We start from the raw sequence: 19376 nt of genomic DNA, 5'->3' as shown, positions 1-19376 counted from the left end.
ACCTACGTTCTATCCTCTTCCTGGGCCACTATCTCGGGCGTTCCCGGACCCCCTGCAAGCGGTGGTGGCCAGAACTCGTGGGGGGTGGGCGCTCTCGTGGTCGGGGGGCACCACCGACCCGCTAAGCCCCAAATCTCCGTTCCTGTCCTGCTGGGTCACAGGCACCGGAAGCCGGACCCCCGGGGCCCCGCTCCAGGACCCGAGACACGCCGCCACCATGGAACGGGAGGCCCTGGCCCCAGCGCGGCTTCTCCCTGGGAGAAGTGTGGGTGTGTGCGGCGGGGACCGGAGCGAGCCGCGCCCTCGGGCCGGCGCGGTCGGGACTCCGCAGCCCACGCAGCCCCGAGGGCCCCGCGTCGCTCTCCCGAGCCAAGGTTCTCAGGAGCGGGCCGCGGAAAAGTCGTTAGCGGGAGGAGTTAGCGGCTGTTGGGAGAACGGGTTCACGGAAACTGCCCCTGCCCGAGTCCCGGCCTTCGCGGGCCGGGCCGCCTTCCTCCCTCGCGGGACGCGGGACGCGGGCCGGCCAGCCCGGGCGCGAGTGCCCACGGCCACCGCCCACCCCGGCACGCCCGGGCAGGGCCAAGCGGGAGCCGCCGAGCAGGCGCCGCCTGTTGGCCACGCCGAGCCCTGAACGCCCAGGAGTCGCGGCGCGTCGGCCTCGGCTACGTCAGGTGAGGGGGTCGCCATGGCGATGCGGCCCCCGGGCCACGCCCGCCCGCGGCGGTTGGCATGGAAACGGTCCCCGCGCGGCCCGGGCGCGCAGCTGATTGGTCGATTCAACAGACGCGGTGTGGGGGGGGCGGGGTTTGAAACTCACCAGGCTGAGCGCCCTGGCTGCGGCCGCTGGAGCCGGCCTGGAACCAATTAGCACCTCAGTCCCTCCCGCCCCGCCCCCGCCCCGCCCCCTCCCGACGCCCCGGAGTCCCAATCCTCGTGTGCACTTGCTTATTGCGGGACACACAAGCACATATAACGCTGGCAGGAGCGACGCCCGCGGTGGGCGCCAAGCAGGTTTGGGGCATTTCTGTGTGGGCTGGAAGAGAGTCGCAGAGCAGCACGCAGCTTGACTCTTGAAAGAAAGGCTTTCCCAGGAACTTATCCCGGGGTCTTGTTTGCAGGCGGGGGAGGACCTGAGTATTTCTGCTGAGCATTTCTACTCCTGAGAGTTGAGCTTGTAGATTTAGACCCTCAACTAACGTGGCACTTAGTACCCTGGTTGGGTTCTGAGGTTTATTCAGGTCTCGCCCTCTTTCCAGCTTCCAGACCTTAGGCAGGTCTTGGAAGAAAGCTTCAGGAGAATCTAATCACGGTTGCAGGCCGTCAAAACTGCTTTGATGGTTTGGGGTCCTGTTCCGGATCATGCCCATTTAGTCCTAATTGCTGAGATGGTTGTGGTTTAATGCGCTCCGGACTAGGGAGAATTCCCACATCCTTGGAGTAGCTGGTCGGAGTTAGGGGACTAACCGATTTGGATTTGTCCGTTTCTTCTTCCTTGGTAGCTGCAGCTTGCGGAGACGGAGGCTATGCATCGTAGCAACTCCAAGAGTGGGGTTGTCCTGGCTCCAGTGTCAAGAGGTCCCGATGCTGGTCAGATGCTCACTAGAGCTCAGCTCGGCCAAGATCCACCACAAAGAACAGTGCTAGGGGTGCTAACTGAGAATGGGCAGCAGTACAGGAGGACCTTTGGCCAGGTAAAGGCAGAGAAGCTGAGGAGGGCTGCTTATGAGGGTTTTCCAGCTGGGGTTGAAGAAAGGGGACAGGGTGCTTGCCTTGCACACAGCCTACCTGGATTAGATCCTCGGTATCCCGGGTGGTCCCCTGAGCCCCCTCTGAGGGCAGAGTCAGAAGTTTGTCCTGAACACTGTTGGGTGTGGCCCATAAACAAACAATGACAAAACAACAAAAAAGAAGGGCTCTCCTGTCTTGATCCTAGGTGTTTCTCTTGCAGCTTTGCTTACAATCTCCCTTGAGTATTTCAGCCCTGGAATCTGGACATTTCAATCTATATAGCTCTCTTCGTTGGGTCCTCTTTCTGCTAGAAATGATGAATAATTTTTCCTTTGCTCCTTTCCCAGTCTCACAGAAAGTTATCTAGGAACTGTTTGGATTAAGCATGTCAAATCATGTACAGGACTAAAAGAAAACATGAATGCCTCCAAATTAACAAAGGAACTGGGATTCTGCCAGCTTCATACTGCTCTAGGCTGTGTTGCAAGTTATCCTATATTTAACCTTTGCTATGTTAATTGGAGATAAGGATGGGCTCTCCATGGGATCCTCCTAGATTTAATTACTTCAAAAAAGTGTGCTTATACTGTGCCCAGATAAGCTGAAGGCTTAAAAAAAATGTTTTGATAGTTCACATCTTCCCAGTCCTGAAAAAGGGCTATTGGGTAAATATATACTTGACATCAGTAGTCAAAATTGACTGTGGATACCTCCTTTAACAGACTGAAAACAAATTTCATACACTTAAGTGGAGATTTGAATCCTTCAGAATTCACTTTAAGATAGAAAAATACCTTTCCTTGGTCAACTCAGAGAAGCGATCACCAACTACATTGTAGTCGAAGGCCATGTGGGGGAAGGGAGTTGCGGGCTGAATGAGGGCTAGAGACTGAGCACAGCGGCCACTCAACACCTTTATTGCAAACCACAACAGCTAATTAGAGAGAGAAAACAGAAGGGAATGCCTTGCCACAGTGGCAGGGTGGGGTGGGGGGGAGATGGGATTGGGGAGGGTGGGAGGGACACTGGGCTTACGGGTGGTGGAGAATGGGCACTGGTGAAGGGATGGGTTCCAAACTTTGTATGAGGGAAGTATAAGCACAAAAGTGTATAAATCTGTAACTGTACCCTCACGGCGATTCTCTAATTAAAAATAAATAAATTAAAAAAAAACATAAAAAAAAAATAAAGACAAAAGGGAAAAGAAAAAAAAAAAAAAGAAAAATACCTTTCCTAAATATGACATTTGATCCTGAACTGAGCCTTAATCCTGTTTTGCTCATCTGTAATAAAAGGATACCAGCAATTATCCAGCGAAATTGGTAGTCCAGGTATCCTGATATACACAAGAAAATGGAGAGATTTAGTACCAGAGATAGCACTGTGGGTAAGGTACTTAAGTGCCTTGCAGGCAGCAGCCCCTGGTTTGATCCCTCACATCACCACGTTTGTCCTGAACACTTCCAGGAGTGACTCCTGATCACAGAGCCAAGAGATAGCTCTGAACACTGTTGGGTGTGGCCCAAAATTGAGAGAGGGAAGAAGAGGAGGTGGAAGGTGTGGGGTAAGGAAGGAGGAAGGGGAAGAGGAAGGGGGGAGAAGGAGGAGGAGGAGGAGGAGAAGGAGGAGGAGGAGGAGGAGGAGGAAGACAAAGGCAGGGAGAGAGAGAAGAGAAACAGTACAGAGATTTAAGAAAGGGGTACGGGAGAATTGGGGTAGAGTTTAGAAACCCCAGAGTAGTGATCCCTCATCTACTGTCTGTAAAAGTCATTTGCCTTTTGATGTGGCATCTGATAAAGGTTTGGGGTGTGGTGGTATGTAGTGGTGGGGTATGTGTATATAACCAAGAAGACCTACTAAAGCTTTAGAAAAATGAAGGTGGTTTTAACAATGTTTAATATATTTACTTCTTTATTATTAAAGTGAAAAACCTGGGTTTTAGAAATTGGCAGTTAGGTCTATATCAATGCAGATAGGCAAGTTTAAACCATAACCATTCATTCACCTGTTCCACTTAAAAAAATTTTTTTTTAAAATTGAATCACCCTAAGAGACACAGTTGCAAAGATTTTATGATGGGGTTTCAGTAGTACAGTGTTCCAACACCCATTCCTCCACCAGTGTACTTTCCCACAACTAATCTCCCCAGTATCTCTCACACCACCCTGAACCCCAGCCTACCTCTATGGCAGGCACTGTCTCTGTCTCTGTCTGTCTATCTATCTGTCTCTGTCTCTGTCTCTCTCTCTCTCTCTCTCTCTCTCTCTCTCTCTCTCTCTCTCTCTCTCTCTTCCCTCTCCCCCCTCTCTTTTTCTCCTCCCCACAACTTTTAGGCATTATGGTTTGCAATACAGATACTGAGAGGAGAGGCCATCATGTTTGGTCCTTTACCTACTTGCAGCACACATCTCCCAATCCAGAGCAATCCCTTCCAATCATCAAACCATCATTGTCATTCATTGTCCTAGTGGCCCCTTCTCTATCCCAACTGCTCTCCCCTCCAGCACTTGAAGCAGGCTTCCAAGCTTGGACCAATCCTCCTGGCCCTTGTTTCTACTGTCCTTGGGTGTTAGTCTCATACATGTGTCAGCCTCATGTGATGTTATTCTATACTCCACAAATGTGCACAGTCATTCTATGTCTGTCCCTCTCCTTCTGACTCATTTCATTCAGCATGATACTCTCCATGTCCATCCACTTATAAGCAAATGTCATGACTTCATCTTTCCTAATAGCTGCATAGTGTTTCATAGTGTAGATGTACCATAGTTTCCTTTTATTTGTTTTTTTTTTGTTGTTTTGTTTGCTTTTTGGGTCACACCCAGCGATGCTCAGGGGTTAAGTCCTGGCTCTGCACTCAGGAATTACTCCTGGCTGTTCTCGGGGGACCATATGGGATGCCAGGGATTGAACCCAGGTCGGCCACATGCAAGGCAAACGCCCTACCCACTGTACTATCACTCCAGCCCCCCCATAGTTTCTTGAACCAGTTTTCTATTCTGGGGCACTCAGGTTGTTTCCAGAACTTGGCTATTGTGAACAGTGCTGCAGTGAACATACAAGTGCAGATGTCATTTCTATTATTATGCTTTTGCACCCCCGGGTATATTCCCAGGAGTGTTATTGCTGGGACATATGGAAACTCAATTTCTAGATTTTTTAGAATTGCCCATGTTCTTTTCTAAAAAAGCTGCATCAGTCAGCATTCCCACCAACAATGAATGAGAGCCCCTTTCTACCCACATCCACACTAGCACTGGTTCTTCTTTTTGATGTGTGCCAGTTTCTGTGGTATAAGATGATATATCATTGTTGTTTTGATTTGCATCTCCTTGATGATTATCAACATCATAAGGCATTTTTTATGCAGCTTTTGGCCATTTGTATTTAATTTTTGAGGAAGTTTCTGTTCATTTCTTATCCCTTTTTTTTTTTTAATGGATTGCAGGTTTTTTCTTGTAAAGTTTTACCAGTGCCTTATATATCTTGAATACCCTTATATACCCTAATCTGAGGGGTAATGAGTAAATAACTTTTCCATTCCCTGGGCTGTCTCTATTTCATCACTGTTTTTCTTGAGGTGCAAAGTTTCTTAGTTTAATGTAGTCTCATTTGTTAATCTTTTCTTCCACTGCTTGGACACTGGACATCATCTTTAAAGATGTCTTTAACTTCAAAATCATAGAGTGTTTTCTTATGTTTTCCTCCATGGTGTTATTCGATATGCCGAAACAGTAACAACAAGTCTCACAATGGAGATATTACTGGTGCCCGCTCGAGCAAATTGATGAACAATGGGACTACAGTGCTACAGATTCAGGTCTGTTATTGAGGTCTTTAATCCATTTTGATCTCTAACTTTTGTGCCTGGCAGTAGAGAGAGGCCTAAGTTGGTTTGTTTTTTTGTTGTTTGTTTTTTGCATGTTGCTGTACTATTTTCCCAGCACACTTGTTGAAGAGACTTTCCTTACTTCACTTCATATTTATTTATCCTCTATCAAGGATTAAGTGATCATATATTTGAGGGTGTGTGTCAGGATATTCAACTCTATCCCATTGGTCTGTGGGTCTGTCTCTATCCTGCTTTTATTAATACTGCTTCATAGTGCAGTTTGAAATTGGGGAAGATGATGCCTCCCAAATTCTTTATCCTAAGGATTGCTTTAGCTATTCGTGGGGGTTTATTGTTTAATATATAGATTTCAGGAGTGTTTAGTCTATTTCTTTGAAAAATGTCATGGTTTCCTTATAGGGACCACATTGAATCTATTTAATGCTTTGGGGAATATTGCCATTTTGACAATGTTGATCTTCCTGATCCACAAGCAGGGGTAATGTCTCCTTTTTCTAGTGTCTTCCTCTATTTCTTGCAGTCGTGTTTAGTATAGGTTCTTTACCTCTTTAGTTAAACTGATTCTGAGGTACTTGATTTTCTGAGGCACAATTGTGAATGGGATTTTTAAAAATAGCGGTTTCTTCTCTTTCATTATTTGTATATAGGAAAGCTGTGGACTTTTGGGTACTGATTTTGTAGCCTGCCACTTTACTATACAAACCTATTGTTTCTAAGACCTTTTATGTGGAGAAGATTTTCTAAGTATAGTATCATGTTTTCTGCAAACAGTGATAGCTTGACTTCTTTCTTTTTTATCTGGATGCCCTTTGATATCTTTTTCTTGCCTAACTTCTATGTCAAGTACTTCCAGTACTATATTGAGTAGTAGTGGTAGTGTGGGCAACCTTGTCTTGTCCCCAATCTTAGAGGAAAGGCTATTAGTTTCTCCCCATTGAGACTAATGCTTGCTGTGGGCTTGTGGTAGATGGCTTTGGTTATATTGAGAAAAGTTCCTTTAATTGCCATTTTGTTGAGAGTTTTTATCATAAATGGGTGCTGGATCTTGTCAAATGCTTTCTATGCATCTATTGATAGGATCATATGGTTTTTATCTTTTCTTTTATTGACATGGTATATTATGTTGATTGATGTGGGAGTGTTAAACTATCTTTGCTTCCCCCGGATGAATCCTACTTGGCCAGGTGTATGATCTTTTTGAGGAGTCGTTGGGTTCTATTAGCTAACATTTTGTTGAGGATCTTTGCATTTGTATTTATCAAGGATTCACTGCATCACTGTCATCCTGTTGCTCATCGGTTTGCTCGAGCGGGCACCAGTAACATCTCCATTGTGAGACTTGTTACTGTCTTTGGCATATCGACTATGCCACGTACAGTTTGCCAGGCTCTGGCAGGGATTATCAAGGATATTGGCCTATAATTCTCTTTTTATGTGATGTTTGTCTGATACCAAAAGTCTATAGGAATCTATAGGAATCCAGAAATTTATTCATTTCTTTAAGTTTGTCTTGTTTTGTGGCAAAAAGATTCTCAAAGTAATCTCTCATGATCCTTTGAATTTCTATGGATTCTGTTGTGATGCCTCCCCTTTCATTTTGGACTCTGTTTATTAGGGTTCTCTTTCCCTTTGTGAGTCTTGCTAGTGGTTTCTAGATCTTGTTTATTTTCTTAAAGAACCAGCTCTTAGTTTCATTGATCTTTTGGATTGTTTTTTAGCCTTCCAGCTCATTAATTTCTGCTCTAAGTTTTATTATTTCCTTCCTCCTGCCTGGTTTGGGCTCCTTTAGTTGGTCATTTTCCAAGATCTTAAGCTCTGAGGTGAAATGATTTATGTGGGCTCTTCCTTCCTGATGAATGCTTGCAGAGCTATAAACTTTCCTCTTAACACTGCTTTTCCTGTGTCCCACAAGTTCTGGTAGCTCATGTCTTTATTCTCATTTGTTTCCAGGAATCTTTTTATTTCCTCTTTGATTTCCTCTCTAAGCACTGGTTATTCAGTAATGAGCTGTTTAATTTCCAGGTGTTTTATTTGATTCTCTATTTCTGGGTCTGATTCACTTCTGTTTTCAGTGCATCATGGTTTCTATCCTCTTAATTTTATGAAAGTATGTTTTATGAACCAGCATGTGGTCTATCTTGGAGAATGTCCCATGGTCCCGTGTCTGTTGGGGAAAAATGTGTATTCAGATTTTGGGGAATGAAAAGTTTACATATAAATATGTAAAAAACAGTATATATACATATATGTACTGTTTAGTCTGGTTGATCTATTGAGGTGGCAGACCAGTGTTGAAATCCCCAGATATTATTATGTTGCTTGTGAAGGCATTCCCATGGGTCCTCTGACCTGTGACTTCAGGTATTAGGTCCTTGTAGCTTGAGGCCCTAATTGGGAACTGCCTACATCCTGGAGTCCACTGTGCCGAGTTGCTCTGTCTTTCACTCACCTCTTCTGTTACCCAGCCTTGCCTCTTAAGCTGTCTGCTCTAATTTCCTACCAATTTCTTAGAAAATCAGTTTTATACTTTCCTGTCTTTAATCTTCCCAAACTCCCACCTTTCCTGTTGGGGTCTCAACAGCCAGCCTAAGACCCTGGCCAAATTCCCTGCCCTTAGAGCAGGGCCTAAGTCCCTGTGCCAGCACTCCACCCAGAAGGGCGCCCTGGTTGAGGAGATAATGGGATGAAACCTGAAAGTCACCAACATACCTGACCTTGAGAAGCGGGAAACATAAATAATTAGCTAACATCTGTAAAGGGCCCAGCAAAGTGTATATGACAAGAGTTGATAACCAGGTGTTCATAATATCCAACCCGCCCTAAAAATTCTGTATAAATATCAGTGTGTGAGAGCTAATAAAATGAGAGTTGCTTGACTTCCAACTCTCCCCCACTCTGCGTGGTTCTTTCTTGGTGGCGGCAGTGGGGTGGCTGCGGTGCGCAGAGGGGCTCGGCAGAGGCTTCTCCCCCTCCCACTCCCTCTCCCATAGGGAGTAAGTCCGGTGGCTTGGGGGATCATACTCCAGTTTGCCGGGATCTACTGGCCAGGACCCCGACACTCTCCCCTGCTCTCAACTAATGACTAGGCACCCTATTTTCCTAAAATATAAGACGCAACCATAAAAGAACTTCCATATACTCCCATATGAGTTTCACAGAAGCTCCATATACTCTACCATACCCGCTCCCTATGTAACTGAACAGCCCCTGCTCTTATGTGATCTTAGCCCCTCTTCTTATCATGTGGAGTACACACATACCCTCTGGCCTCTTCAAGAAGAGCTTCCAGCTACTCTGTCCATTTTCTTCTTCTGGGCTTAACCAGCAACAGTACATATATTCATTCTTTTACATCTTAAACTCTTGCCATAGGAGTGACCCCTGAGTGCAGAGCCAGGAGTAAGCCCTGAGCACAATAAAAAACTACTACTCTTTGTAATGATGCCTTATTTGGCAATGTAGCAATAATTCTTTTTTTTTTAATGTAGCAATAATTCTTAACACCCATTTTTTTCTCCAGCTCTGGAACTAGCAGGTTTTAGAATTATTTTTCACTTGCTCTCTATACCTATACACCAGGTTGGATGATGCTGTCAAGATATCACTATCGCTGTCACTGTCATCCCGTTGCTCATGGATTTGCTCGAGCAGGCACCAATAATGTCTCCATTGTGAGACTTTTTGTTACTGTTTTTGGCATATCGAATATGCCACAGGTAGTTTGCCAGGCTCTGCCGTGCGGGCGAGATACTCTCGGTAACTTGCCAGGCTCTCTGAGAGGGGTAGAGGAATCAAACCTGGGTTGGCCTCATGCAAGACAAACGCCCTACCTGTGCTATTGCTCCAGCCCCTTGAATGATATAATTACAGATATACATTTTTTTATTCTTCTGTGCTTTCTAAATTTTCTTTCATTCTTTTATTTAAAACTTTCTCTCTTTTTTATTTTTATTTTTTTTGGTGGGGGGTTTGCATTGGTGGTGCTCAGGGCTTACTCCTGGCTCTCTGCTCAGGAGACCATTATGTGGTGCCAGGGATGAACCAGGGTCAGCCGCATGCAAGGCAAGCTCCTTAACCTCTGTATCTCTCTGGCCTAAAAACATTTTAAAATATGTCTATATTTTATTTCCAATTTCCCCAATTACCACCCAAACCTGCCCCAATAGCAGGTCCTAATTAATTTATTTTGTGTTACTTGTTATGAGTAATTTGCTAAAAGTGATCAAAAAAGATTTCCTTAGAAGAAAGTGTGTGAAGATTGTTGTATCTCACCCTGAGCCATTAAGCCCTTATATAAGAGATTACTAACGTGTTGTTACAGGTTAAACCTGTGTGAGTGTTATTATTTTCTTAATCGAGATTGGTTGCCTTCTGTTTTACATCCCATCCAGTGTGATATGGTACTCTGGTATATCAGTGGTGTAGAGTTTGAGATGTTGTGCGGCCGCACCTGAGTAAAGCTTCTTAATAATTAACCCATGCTGTTAATTCTGAGATAATATCTTTTATCTGAAAGTCAGGGAGAGGATGAAATTGAAGGGAATTAAGGACCTTTTATTACTATTATACCATCCCTCCACGTTTCTTGTATTTAACAGTGGCTCCTGTTTGTTGAATCTGGTCCGTAGGTGTAAAACCTTAATTCAGAAGGACAGTTAACGCACACCTGTGTTCAGTGCTGCTCTGCTTACAGTAGCCAAGACCTGAAACACTGCAAGTGCCCAGTGCACAAAAGCATATCATGAATGTGATCTGAGTTTAGCCAAACTAGAGAAAATAAATCAAATAACCATCTGAATCAATTATGTCTCATTATTATTTTTGGTTTTGGGGGCCACACTCAATATTATTCTGGGCTTACTCCTAGCTCTGTGCTCAGGGAGCATATTTGGTGTGGAGATCAAACCTGGGACAGCTGTATGCAGGCAAGCACCCTACCTGTTGTGCTATTTCTTTGGTCCCTCAGTTGTGTATTTGACACACAATATATATTTAAGAAAGTTTTCACATGTCAAGTCTTTTTCAAGACATCAATCAGACAGTGTTCCCGATACTCTCTACTTTTGGGCATTATGGCTTGCAGCACAGACACTGAAAAGTGGAGAGAGAGTATGGGGAATATTATCTGCCATGGAGGCAGGGGGAGGGTGGGGAACGGGGGTATACCGGGGGCATTTGTGGTAGGGAATGTGCACTGGTGGAGGAATGGGTGTTTGATCATTGTGTGATTGTAACCCAAACATGAAAGCTTGTAACTATCTTACGGTGATTCAGTACAATAAAAAAAGACATCAATCAGATTAGATCACTTATTAGTCCAGACATCTCCAGTGGTTGCTTATCTCTGACTAGACTACAGTTTTTAAATGACTGATGGTAGACCTTCACCTATATCTGATTTCTCTTTCTTGCTGTCCTTAGGTTCTGTAGTACTCACTCATTCTGCCTAATATGTGCCTTGATGTGTCTGTAGAACATACTCTGATCTCTCAGGGTTTTTACCATTGCTCTTTCTTCCTGCCTAGAATCTAGTTTCTTCCTCTAACTGTGTGACTTACTCCTTTACCTTTTTCATGTCTGCTCAGTTGTGCCCTTTTCATTTGGGCCTTACCTGGTAATTCTTTTTTTTTTTTTTGCTTTTTGGGTCACACCCAGTGATGCTTAGGGGTTGCTCCTTCCTCTGCACTCAGGAATTATTCCTGGCAGTGCTCGGGGGACCATATGGGATGCTGAGAATCGAACCTGGGTTGGCCACATGCAAGGCAAATGCCCTACCTGCTGTGCTATCACTCCAGCCGCAATTCTTTTTAAATTGAAAATGACTCTTCATTCCCTGTATTTTTCTGCTCCCAAACACTTATCACCATCTGATGTGGTGTTGTTGTTTTTTTTTATCTTTTCTTTCTGTAGTGCCCCAACTAGAATATAAATTCTATGATGGTAGTTCTTTATAAGTGTTTTATTCACTACTAACTGGATCCAGAGTCTGGCACATTATAGATGCTCCATAAGTATTTTTATAATGAATCTATGTCTCAACCCATTTGTGTATTTCTACTTAGCAAAGGTCAAAGTTGATGGTAACTTGGAGTCCTGGGTATCTTGTTATAGTTTCTTGCAATTTTAACTATTTATATTCTGTATTGGTATCCGAGTACAACCATAAGGACATTTATTTTCTATTATGAAGCCACATAACTAACTTCAAAGTAGGCTCTACCATAAGTGCCAAGACTAAATAAGAATTCTAATGTAGTATTAAAGTAGTAACATTTACACTAGGTTAGTACAAATTCCCAAAGCCTACCCACCTGCCTAGTCCAGCAGACCTTAAGGCCACCCAGCAGCATATCTCATTTTTTGCGCGCGCATGCGCGCGCGCACACACACACACACACACACACACACACACACATACACACACACATCCCATTGTTAAAATTATAGGAAAAAGGAAAGGGAGAACGACTATAAGATTTCCACAAGGATAATTCCATTCTATAAGAATTTAGTAGTAAGAATTTCCAAAATTATCATGTATCTAAATGACTAACTATAAAAGGGGACTGTAGGAGCAAGTGTTAAGAGCTTTTCCAGACACCTATGAAATCCTGAAGTTCTACAAGTATAAAAGCATAAAACCTAATGTACAGTCTCATACACACACACGCACACACAAACACACAACACACACAGTTCCTAGTTCATTTTGGAGGAGAGTCAAAGTCTTTTTATTTTTTTCCATAGTGTGAGTTCCCTTTGATAATACATGAGTAGAAGATGTCAAATATTAGGCAGCTCTTTCCCCCAAATGTCAACCATAGACTAAGATAAGGGAGAAGTCATGCTTTAAGAGCTTCCTTTTCTGAAATTAAATTCTAAGCAAAGATAATTCAAGAATCTTTTTATCTTCCCAGCCTACTGTATTCAGCCACATGGATGCTTTTTGGCATTGCGTCTAACAAGAACCTTAATCCTCTTCTAGGGAATCACAACGATCAGGTGTTTCTCTGGATCGGAAAATGTCTTCCCTCCAGCTGGAAAAAAAGCGCTCTCTGACTGTGCGGTCCATGTGCCAGCCAAACAGGGATTTGATATCCATATGGCTGAGTCAGAGCAGGTGGAAAGAGACAGCTGCACAGGAAGAGAGGGGATGGCTTTTGAAGATGTGTATGAAGTAGACACAAGTACACTCAAGTCAGACCTTCACTTCCTGCTGGATTTTAGTACAGGTAATCTGATTCACCTATGGTGATTGTACCTTGTGTTCCTAATTGACTCGTATTCAGTTATGAATAACTAGGAAGAGGAAACCATAAAGTGACGTCTGTTTTCACAACTGCCTATGAAAATTATTGGATGGGGTGAGTTTTTCAATGAAATGTCTTATCTGATCATATTGAACCCCTGCAGTTTCCCCTATGCTGGTAGATTCATCGCTCCATTCCCAGTCTGAAGACACATCAGATTCTAGTACAGATGTAATAAATGTGACTGAATATGCTGAAGAAATACATCAGTACCTTCGAGAAGCCGAAGTGAGTTTTTCCAGCTTCTTCTTCCATTTCTAGCTCCTCAAGTGCTTAATATTAAGATAGTTCTAAACTTGTGGCCAAAACAACTTGTGAATCACCTTAAGACATACCAATAAAAGTACAGCCATGAAAAATAATAGTTGGTGGGTGAGTAGCAGTTGCATAGGTTATTTGTATATGACTCAAGGTTATGCATATGATTGCCCTCCTTAGAATGAAAGCATTTTGTTGCTCCCTTTCTCTCCTTTATTTGTTGCTTACTTGTATTAAAGTGGCATAGTTTCGTACTTTATTCCTTGTCATGGTAAATATTTATTGATTGGTTAATTTTTAGTTTTCTCTTAACCTCTGCTCTTGAAATTTTTAAAGATAGCAGCTGTACTATGGAATAATCTTTCTGATATAGCAGCTATTTAAATATCAGAATCTTTGGGCAAAAGGGTCAATTTTAAGGTGAAGGATAATACTTGCTGCTTAGTGGTGAAATTACTTTGGTATATAAATGTGGGTTTACTATGATACATACCTAAAGTATATCTATTGTTTTAATGCATTATTTAATAAAGATGCCTTTCCATCTCAACAACCACAACTCTTTACCCAAACAGATAAGACATAGGCCCAAAGCACACTACATGAGGAAACAGCCAGACATTACAGAAGGGATGAGAACAATCCTGGTGGATTGGCTGGTTGAAGTGGGTGAAGAATATAAGCTTCGCGCTGAAACCCTCTATCTGGCAGTGAACTTCCTGGACAGGTTTCTTTCATGCATGTCTGTGCTGAGAGGAAAACTGCAGCTTGTGGGAACTGCAGCCATCCTTCTGGCTTCGTAAGTATTATTTCAGTTTGAATACAGGAGAAACTGGAGCCTGTCCAAATACTTGATTTTCTTTTCCATTTATTAAAGAAATGGCAATGGTTGGTAATTAAAATGTAGTCATGCTTTTTGGTAAAAGAGCATCATCTTTTATAATATCTATAGAGCCACTGAATCTTACCACATGTTCACTATGCAAAATTGACAACGTATAGCATCAAGTCAAATATTATGACTAAGGCAATTTTCAGCTCCAAAACAATGTTCCATTGAAGTGTTTTCCAGTGTGGTCCTTGGACTGTATTATAATATGAATAAAAGTTCTCTTAGAAAGATATTTTGGTTATATAAAAAGCTATCTTCACGAGCCAGAGTGATAGTACAGTGCATAGGTCACTTTCCTTGCACATGGCCAACATGCTTCAATCCATGGCACCTGTTACAGTTCCCCAAACACCTCCAGGAGTCATCCCTAAGCACAGATCCAGGAGTCATCCCTGAGCACAGCCCAAATAAAAACTATCTTCGTGATCTAAAAAACACAATTCAGTGAATAAACTTTTATTTTAGCTGGCTATTATCAGTGTCTTGTAAGAGAGTTAGTTTGTGTCTGAGCTGTTTTTAATTTAGTCACCTGTTGGATTGTGGTAATTTTCTTTTTGCTTCCCTGGTCTCAGTAAACTTAGTTATTAATACCTGAAACCCTGCTAAAATTCCCCTCCAGAAAGTTATAAACAAGAAAGAAAATTAGTGGTAATAGTGAAATTTTATACTTACCTTTCTCTAGTATATGTTAGAATCATTTTCCAATTAATAGATAAAGCTAAACAAATAATTATAAAGCCTAATATTATTTTATATCATTGTGTTCAATATAACATTCATCTTTTCCACAAAGATGGTTTGAGAGCTATAGAATTAAGAGGAATTTACTTGTCTATCTGTCATTCATTGTAAGTAGTGAGTATCAGAGATCAAAGCTGAAAATCCCCAATGAGAATGATTTCTGTTCCCACTATTAGTAGTAAGAAAACAATATATTCTTGTAATTCTTGTTTCCTTTTCTGGAAACAAGGTAGTGATATCTTTACAGCCCTGAGCTTTTCAGTGCTACTTATGTGGCCATGTGGGTTCAAAGGAAAGAGTATAAAAGGGCTGTAGGAAAGGCATGTTATGTCATCACAGGAAGGAGAGTCACCAAATTCCAAGGTGTATTTCCCAAAACTCTTCCACAGGAAATATGAAGAGATATATCCACCGGAAGTAGATGAGTTTGTGTACATCACCGATGATACTTACACAAAACGACAACTGTTAAGAATGGAACACCTGCTCCTGAAAGTCCTAGCTTTTGATCTGACAGTGCCAACAACCAACCAGTTTCTCCTTCAATACTTAAGGAAGCAGGAGGTGTGTGTCAGAACTGAGAATATGGCCAAGGTGAGCCCCCTGGTTCCTTCCTTCCTTCCTTCCTTCCTTCCTTCCTTCCTTCCTTCCTTCCTTCCTTCCTTCCTTCCTTCCTTCCTTCCTTCCTTCCTTCCTTCCTTCCTTCCTTCCTTCCTTCCTTCCTTCCTTCCTTCCTTCCTTCCTTCCTTCCTTCCTTCCTTCCTTCCTTCCTTCTTTCTTCCCTTGAGCACCAAAAAGCTTTTAGCAAAGGAAAAGAGCTAATTTTAAGAACTCAACTCCTAGTAACATTTTGATTGATTGCATTTGGCAGACATAGGTTGACTAATCAACTAACTTTTAAATTTAAACTTGGAAACCTTTTTTGATATAGACCACATACAAGCAATGTGTATATATAAAATCTTAGATTTATAGCATGGGAAAAAATAAATATACTTTAATTAGACTCTAATGTTATCCTGGTATATTACATAATAAAGTATTATTTGCTCATTTGAAGTCACTAAGTTTTTGTCGCAGACACCAAATACTGTTTTAGAAAAGTTGATTTCCAACTATTATGATCAAGGATATTTGGTATCTTATGTTATTCAAACACAATTAAGGATATCTCTCTAAATTCTCCATTATGTTTCTCCATCTGAAAAGTTCCTTCAGGCACTGTTAAGGTTTTTCAACTTTGTGCATCTGCTTAATAAATTAGTAGTTTAATATCATATTTTTTGCCTTTTGGATAAAGGCTCTGTTCCCATTCCAATCATTACATCAATGCTATTTTATCAGACAGGTATAAAACAGCTAGTGTCAGAAACTAACCCATTATATATACATGTACTGTATGGAAAATATAAGTACTTGTGAAATGAAACTTATTACAGCATAAATATTATTCTCATGGATGGGTATACAAGTTATTAAACTGATGAATAATTTTGATTATCTATTGCTGTGCTTATCACTCATTATAGCTTGGAATTGTTCCTTTAGCATGTCTAGGTTTACTTGTCACCCAAGTCAGTTTTCTAACCTGTGATATTTTGTCTTTTGTATTCAGTATGTAGCGGAACTGAGTCTACTTGAAGCTGACCCATTTTTGAAATACCTTCCTTCACTGATAGCTGCTGCAGCATATTGTCTGGCTAACTATACTGTGAACAGACACTTCTGGGTAAGAGTCTAACTAGTTTCAAAATGAAATTGAAGGTCTCCCTAAAATCTGTTCAATGACTCCAAAGGCGTATAATGGGCTTGTCTTTTCTGTTTCATGAGAAATTTGTTGTCTTGCTAGCAGACAGCAAGCAACCAAGTCTAGTCTTGCCAGTCAGCCTTCATGGCTTCATCTCAAAAGCCTTAATCTATTGGGGGAAGAGATTATGGGATGTTTAGGAGATGGCATTTGCATTCTTACTCTGCAGAAGCACAAACTCATACGTAAATAAAGTGTCCCCAAACTGCCTACTATCACACAAGGAGGATCCTTGTCATGATAGCTCATGCACTCAAAGAAAAAACTACTGACTTTTTCCTTCCATGGAAAACAACCCAGGTGCAGGTAGGATGGCCAAATGGATGCTCCAGTCTTTTAAGGGAATAGGCAGTTAGCATTACCTCTTGGCCAGAAAATCGGGCAAGTTTGGAAACAGTTCCTTAGACTCAGAATGTTTTTCTTTTGATAGAGGGTGGTAGAAGTGGGGAGGGGGTGGGAGGGTGACTTGGGCTACACCCAGCAGTGCTTAGGGGTTACTCCTGGCTCTGTGCTCAGGGATCAGTCCTGGAGGTGCTCAAGGGACCATATGCAGTGTTCCAATTGAACCAGGGATGGTAAACACCTCACTAACTCTCAAATCCTAGAAGTACTTTTTAAGGATAGATTTTGTACTGAAAAGAGCAGTTATTTTTTATTACTTTCATTTTCTAAGAATACCTTATTCTGCTTCTGGCTAAGAATTTTCCATAGTCTGGGTAAATAGAGTGTTCAGCTCTAATAAGTAGGGGCTCTGTAGACCTGTAAAAATTCTGCCCATGAGGGAGCAGGTAAGTAAAGTGTCCCCAAATTATAAATATGCAATATGAGCAAATTTAGAACTCTGTTCATTTTAATGTAGTTTATTTCTAAAACCTCTGAAGGGAGAGTATGAGTTTTTATTTGAGATGAATGTGAAGACTTGGTGATAAATTTTCTCTTTATTTCACAGTTCTCAGATTTTTAGTATCTTATGATGTTATGTCCTTGTCTTCCCTTTTGTCTTAATTAGCCAGAAACCCTTGCTGCATTTACAGGCTATTCATTAAGTGAAATTGTGCCTTGCTTGAGTGAGTTACATAAAGCCTTCCTTGATATCCCACATCGGCCTCAGCAAGCAATTAGGGAGAAATATAAAGCTTCAAAGTAAGTTCTCAAAATTTTCTTATGTAGGCTTACATTTTCAAACTATAATAGGCTGTAGTAATGTCAGAATTAAAAATAGAGAAATTGTGTACCTGGCACTAATCTGAAAAGTAAAATTTCCTGTGAAGTTAAGAAAATGAATTTAGAACAGCTAAGATTCTAATTTGTCCGTTTGTAGTAACTACTCAACTCACTTTCTTCCTTATCCCATTGAAACTACTTGGATATTTTCTGTGGCCTGTGCTTTTACAAAAATGAAAAAATTAGCTTGTATTGAACTTGCTTTGTGTCTCCTTTTAGGTACATGCACGTATCTCTTATGGAACCACCTGCCATTCTTCCTCTACAATAAATTTCAGAATTGAAGCTCTTTCAGAACCAACCCTCCAGATCAACAGAAGTGGTCTTTATTTTTATAGGTGTCTGCAGTTTAAGCCAAGCTGTAGTGCTACAAAATAGATTAAACATTAAAACAATATAAGTGTATTTAGGTTCTCTAACCTTTAGTAGCTTGTAATATAATCTAGTGTTTTTTTAAAAAGAATAAACAACTTATCTTATGATCATGTGCTAGGCTTATTTGCTAATTAACATGATTGATACACTTGCCTGAAATTCTAGTTGAACATTATAAATGTCATCTCTATTTCAAGCATACTTATAAGTTGGTTTTTATAAATCTGGCATGTGTAGGATTGAGTGTTCTGAGGAATCCAAGTATTTTCATGTTTGGTAAATGACTACCCTGAGACTTCCTAAGACCTCCTTTTTCTTAGCTCTTCAAAGAATTGATGAGCCGTAAATCTTCCAGGCTTAAGCATATTACTAAAGGAACATAAACAGGCTCTGTCTTCTAGCTTCCCCCTAGCATACTAAGTGAGTTGCACACTGAATTGTCCAAGTACCTCTCAATACTGACTTACATTTAATTCTCATCTTGGGATAGGATGGGATTTTGTAAAGGGGTACAAATGTGTCAATTGTCCAGTTTTGATTTCATTGCCTGTCAAGTATATATCAAGCCTCAGAAGATGCAGTGATTTACTTGTATGTAAAAACAAAACTTCACCACAAGATGGGACTTGAGAACAATTAGGCTAACCACTAACATGTGTTTTCCAGGATACAGTCACGCTCAACTTTGTTTCAGGTCAAACTATTCATGAGGCTACACTTCACTGTGCATTCATACATGGACCTTTTCCATAGCTTTCTACAAGACATAACGTGGAGAGGCTTTTATTTTTTTGAAAAGAAAGAAAAAACAGATGCTTGTTTTAACTTTTAAAGATTGGCAGGCAATTGGAAGGAAAACCTGACCTTGAGAGAGGAAGATGCTTATTTGGGAGTGAATATAAATGTTGTTAATCCTAAAATTAGTAGGCCCTGAGGCACAGGAACTTTCTGAGAAAGTCTTCCGCTCAACGCATCAGGAGTAGCAGTCCCCATCCAGAGCCTCTGTGGCTCTTTGACCCAGACTCATAAACGAGTGAAAATCAAGGGAATCAAGGGCCTCTTGTTGGAATGAGTAGGTAGAAAGGAGAATCTGAAAGCCATTTGCCCAACCATTATCAAGAGACCAAGAAAGACACAGATCCCTACATCCAACAAGCATGATTCTGCTGCTTCTGTGGCTCCAGGAAG

General features: G+C 41.6%; 1 protein-coding gene across 1 annotated transcript; it reads left to right on the top strand.

The window, feature by feature from the left end:
* The first annotated feature begins 1517 nt into the window (after positions 1–1517).
* CCNA1 (cyclin A1) lies at positions 1518–18274 on the top strand. Its single transcript, XM_004604523.2, has 8 exons — positions 1518–1691; positions 12567–12813; positions 12995–13119; positions 13725–13948; positions 15172–15376; positions 16398–16511; positions 17599–17732; positions 18033–18274. Exons 1-8 carry the CDS (start codon positions 1524–1526, stop codon positions 18082–18084), a joined length of 1269 nt encoding a protein of 422 aa, XP_004604580.2. The 5' UTR covers positions 1518–1523; the 3' UTR covers positions 18085–18274.
* The last annotated feature ends 1102 nt before the right edge of the window (positions 18275–19376 follow it).

Source organism: Sorex araneus, chromosome 1 (assembly GCF_027595985.1).
Source record: "Sorex araneus isolate mSorAra2 chromosome 1, mSorAra2.pri, whole genome shotgun sequence".
NCBI lineage: Eukaryota > Metazoa > Chordata > Mammalia > Eulipotyphla > Soricidae > Sorex > Sorex araneus.
Note: the sequence above shows the minus strand (reverse complement) of the source record. Positions and strands in the feature narration are given on the sequence as shown.

Coding starts and splice junctions, on each gene's coding strand:
- CCNA1 (XM_004604523.2), top strand. CDS start 1,524: ATGCATCGTAGCAACTCCAAGAGTGGGGTTGTCCTGGCTCCAGTGTCA. Junction 12,814..12,994: donor CCTGCTGGATTTTAGTACAG/GTAATCTGATTC, acceptor GAACCCCTGCAG/TTTCCCCTATGCTGGTAGAT. Junction 15,377..16,397: donor GAACTGAGAATATGGCCAAG/GTGAGCCCCCTG, acceptor TTTTGTATTCAG/TATGTAGCGGAACTGAGTCT.